Genomic DNA, 4,873 nt, shown 5'->3' on the forward strand with positions numbered 1-4,873 from the left:
TTGCTGTTGTTACTGCTGATGTTCTTCCTTCGGATTCGAAGATGACCATGGCTTCAAATATCAGATGTAAAATCGGTAGCTGTTGGTCCGGAGGTGACTGATGAGGCCAATCTGGGTCCTGAAGGCTCTCCAACTGAATGCTTGCCCTGACACAGTTCTCTGTACAGTAGCTGCTTGGGCAGTCGACTGTCTGGCATTCTGACCACATGTCCAACCCACCTGGCCTGGGATTTCTGCAGGAGGGTGTAGATGCAGCAGAAGCCAGCTCGTTCCAGGACTTGCGTGTCGGGGACTTTGTCCTGCCACCTGATGTGGAGGAGTCTGCAGAGACAGCTCAGGTTGAGCTATTTGTTGTGTCTGCTGTAGACAGTCCAGGTCTCGCTGGCGTAAAGGAGGGTGGAAAGGACCACTGCACAGTAGACCTTCCGCCTGGTGGTAGCGCTGAGTCCTCTCCGCTCCCAGACGTTCTCACGGAGTCTTCCAAAGGCGGTGCTGGCTTTGGCGATCCTGTTGTTGACCTCAGCGTCTGTGTTCACTGCGCGGGAGAGCGTGCTGCCCAGGTGGGTGAAGCTGTCGACTGCCTGGAGGTTCTGCCCCTTCACAGTGATGCGCGGCTCAGCAATCATCTTTAATAATGTGCCAAATCTGGCAGAGACAGACTATCCCTCTCCAGATCGGATTTTGATGTTTGGTTTACCCCCCACATGCGGCAGGTAGTACTCGGTCACAGGGTTACGAGTAGCAGAGAAAAGCCTCCGACATGTTGTTGCTACTACTGTTGCTACCACTGGCGACTGCTACTTGTCCTGCGGGAAGTGCTGCGCATCCAGAATCGGCCTCTTCTCCCATAATTATGAGGACACACACCGACAGATAAGCCTGCCTGCCTACTCGTCCGTCGGTCCGACAGGAGACTCCATTACATTATTATTACCACTGCTGCCACTGCTTCTCCTCCTCCTCCTCCTCCTACTACTACTACCACACACATCCACACCGGAGCGCTTCTCAGAAATCAACTGAATAATAAAAAAAAAAACCAAAAAAAAAAACCATCATCATCAACGAGGCGACGCGGCACAGTCGGTTTTTGGACTTCAGATTCAGCGTTCACCGTTGACCAGGGTTCAAGACTTGGTTTCGGTATGGTGTTGTGTCCTTGGGAAAAGCACAGTGCTCCGATGTTTGTTGGAATTTAATTTTTGTTCCTCCAACGACATGTGAATGGGAACCTGAATTCGGTTGGGGGAAGGTTTAAACTGCGGAAGGAGAGGATTGGGCCCCGCCCCGCCCCGCCCCGCCCCGCCCCGCCCCGCCTCTCCTTCCTATGCCGAGCCGTAGACACAGTGGATTGAAGTCACCTCCGTGATGGCCGTAAAACGCCAAAGGACCTTTTATCTTTTAAATCATCATTAAAAAAAAAAAAAAAAAAGGGAGGGGGGGGGGGGGGGGGGGTGGGGGCAGAGGGAAAAGAAAGGCACAGGAAATGGCAGAAAAGAGACACGCTAGTGACCAAACGAAACAAGCCATGGCAGCAAACAAGGGAGATCATTACTGAAGCAGATACAAAACAACACAATGAAATGATGACACAAGGAAAGCATCCAGTAAATTACATAGCAGAAGAAATGGAGGAGAAGATAATGATACCTATGAATGTGCGTGTGTATGTATGAGGATAGGGGGGAAAGTGGTGGGGGGGGGAGTGTGCGTACGCCTGTGCGCCTGTGTGTGTGTGTGTGTGTGCTGGCGTGCGGGCGGGCGCGTGTTTGAGCATGCGCGTGTGTGTGTATGTGTATGTTAATATATATATATATATATATATATATATATATATATATATATATATATATATATATAATTGTGTGTGTGTGTGTGTGTGTGTGTGTGTGTGTGTGTGTGCGTGTGTCCAGGAAAGGTGTCTGTCCCTGTCGTGCGCTCCAGGAAAACGTCTGGTGAATAAGGTCGGCAGTAGCAGCAGCGGAGGCGGAGGAGGCGGAGGTACGAGCAGCACGTGTCAGCCGGTAATCGGTCGTGTCCGGGGCCTGCACTACTCCCTCACCCTCCTCCTCCACGTCTTTGTGGCGCGCCACGGTGACGATACGTCGCGCATCCTCACTTCCGGGTCCTCCTCGCCTTCCCCGTGTTCCCTAGAGGAGCTGGCCAAAGCCGGGGTCACCCAGAAGACGTCGCGGCTCCACACCCGGGCCTACAACCTCACGGGATGGGTCCTCTCCGCGCGCCATCAACAACAGCACGCCACCACGCTGACGTCACGTGACGACGCTCTGTACGATGACGTCGACGACCTCTATTTCGAGCGTTCCGAAGCGACGAGCGACGAGCAGCCACAGGAACCTCCTGACAACGTGACCAGCCAGACAGCAGGGAAGGAGTTCCGGTTAGGGCAGGTGCTGATCTGGTTCGATTTCTTCGTGACGTCAGACACGGACATGGTTGACCTGGAGCGGTCAGCAGTGCGCACGGCGGAAGAGGAGTGGCACGTGCCGTGCGGCAACACACAAGCACGCCTCGTTCCAGTTCGGAAAACCCGCGGGGATGACATCGTTGTCTTGTCGTTGAACGACTCGACAAGCCAGGAGGTGGACCCGTTCCCTACAGCCTTCACGGAGAGCGCTACACACGCCGACTACATGCAGATGATGGGGCAGAAACAGAACTCTGTAGCCGTGACAGTTTCGCCACACCTTATATGTCCGTTTCTTACTTTCGCCCGTGGCGAGATTACCACCGGTCAGTTTTTCGCTGCCTCTCAAGGCGATGGCAGAGCGATGGTGAATTTGACACTGATGAACGTGACGCAAGCTGTCCTGTCCTCGGACATTGACGTGGACAAAGAGGGCAACGTGAAGATATGCCGACGTTTGTTCGAAGAGAAGTTTTGGAAGTGGCTCAAGGACAGGAACACCCGCCGCTACGATTCTGAGCCGGAGGAAAGCTCTTTTTGGGCTCTGGTGGAGCATTACATGTCCTTGGTGTGTGTGTGCCTGTCCATGGTCTGCCTGCTGGCTACCATCGTCACGTACAGCACCTTCCGGACCCTGCGTTCAATCCCCGGCCAGAACACCCTGGCGCTGTGCTGCAACCTGTTCGTTGCACAAGGCTTGCTGCAGTTCGGGGTGGGAGGGTGGGGCGAGCCGCGGGGTGTGGGGTGCATGGCGCTGGGCATGCTGATCCACTACTTCTGGCTGGCCTCCGTTCTCTGGATGAACGTCAGCTCCTTCCACATGCACCGCGTCTTCACCGCCACGAGGCCGGCAGTGGCCAGGACGAGCGGAGCGCGCGTCAGGTGCTGCACGCGGCGGGTGGTGAGCTACGCCGTGTACGCGCAGGGCGTGCCCCTGGTGGTGATCGGGGCCACGGTGTCCACCGCCATCTTCCTCTCCCAGGGCCTCCAGATCGGCTACGGCGGTGAGGTGTGCTACCTGTCCTCGCCTCTCTTGGTGGGCGCCGCCTTCGCCGCCCCGCTGGGCGTGGTCCTCCTGCTGAACCTAGGATTCTTCCTGGGCGCCGTCAAGGCCATCACCAAGTCAGACAGCTCCCCAGCCCTGGAGGCGGGGCCGCTTCAGAACGGTCACGGAAGGAGGCGCCCGGACAGTCCGGACCTCCAGCACGCGGCCCCTTTTCCTTCCCCGTGGAGGAGGAATCTCAACGTCTGTATCCGCTTGTCGTCTCTCACCGGCCTCTTCTGGGCCCTGGGGCTCATCGCCGAGCTGCTGGACCAGCGGGTGCTTCGCATGGTGTCGGTCATGGTCAACGGCTCCCAGGGCGTCCTCATCGCCGCTTCTTACCTGCTCACCCGCCGCGTGCGGCGACTCTACTCCCGGCTGTGCTGCCCGTGCCAGGGAGGGCGGCAACAGTCAGCCTCCCTCAACAGCCCCGCCTCCTCCTCCTCCCCCTCCCACACCGGAGGCAACACTGCGGTCAGCGTCACGTCGACCCCTGTGCTCCTTGCTGCCAGAGACCGAGGCGCCAGGTTCCAGCACAACTCTGACATGTAGGGTGATGTCTGACATGTGGGGTGATGTCTGACATGTGGGGTGATGTCTGACATGTGGGGTGATGTCTGACATGTAGTGATGTCTGACATGTAGTGATGTCTGACATGTGGGGTGATGTCTGACATGTAGGGTGATGTCTGACATCTGACATGTGGGGTGATGTCTGACATCTGACATGTGGGGTGATGTCTGACATGTGGGGTGATGTCTGACATGTAGGGTGATGTCTGACATGTGGGGTGATGTCTGACATGTGGGGTGATGTCTGACATGTAGGGTGATGTCTGACATCTGACATGTGGGGTGATGTCTGACATGTAGTGATGTCTGACATGTGGGGTGATGTCTGACATGTAGGGTGATGTCTGACATGGGGTGATGTCTGACATGTAGTGATGTCTGACATGTGGGGTGATGTCTGACATGTGGGGTGATGTCTGATACGTGGGGTGATATCTGACATGTAAGGTGATGTCTGATACGTGAGGTGATGTCTGACATGTAGGGTGATGTCTGACATGTGGGGTGATGTCTGACATGTAGTGATGTCTATGTGGAGTGATGTCTGACATGTAGTGATGTCTATGTGGGGTGATGTCTGACATGTGGGGTGATGTCTGACATGTGGGGTGATGTCTGACATGTGGGGTGATGTCTGACATGTGGGGTGATGTCTGACATGTAGTGATGTCTATGTGGGGTGATGTCTGACATGTGGGGTGATGTCTGACATGTAGTGATGTCTATGTGGAGTGATGTCTGACATGTGGGGTGATGTCTGACATGTGGGGTGATGTCTGACATGTAGTGATGTCTATGTGGAGTGATGTCTGACATGTGGGGTGATGTCT

At 55.4% G+C, this 4,873-nt stretch overlaps 1 protein-coding gene across 2 annotated transcripts in view; it reads left to right on the top strand.

Moving 5' to 3' along the window:
• LOC143279559 (uncharacterized) overlaps positions 1-4,085 on the top strand; it is a 16,469-nt gene extending 12,384 nt beyond the window's left edge. For both annotated transcript variants that reach the window (XM_076583636.1, XM_076583635.1), the window contains one exon: positions 1,914-4,085. In XM_076583636.1, coding sequence (XP_076439751.1) covers positions 1,914-4,022 — 2,109 coding nt within the window. In that variant the 3' untranslated portion in view covers positions 4,023-4,085. The remainder of the gene's footprint in view (positions 1-1,913) is intronic.
• Positions 4,086-4,873: the final 788 nt, after the last annotated feature.

This window comes from Babylonia areolata, chromosome 2 (genome assembly GCF_041734735.1).
Source record: "Babylonia areolata isolate BAREFJ2019XMU chromosome 2, ASM4173473v1, whole genome shotgun sequence".
NCBI lineage: Eukaryota > Metazoa > Mollusca > Gastropoda > Neogastropoda > Buccinidae > Babylonia > Babylonia areolata.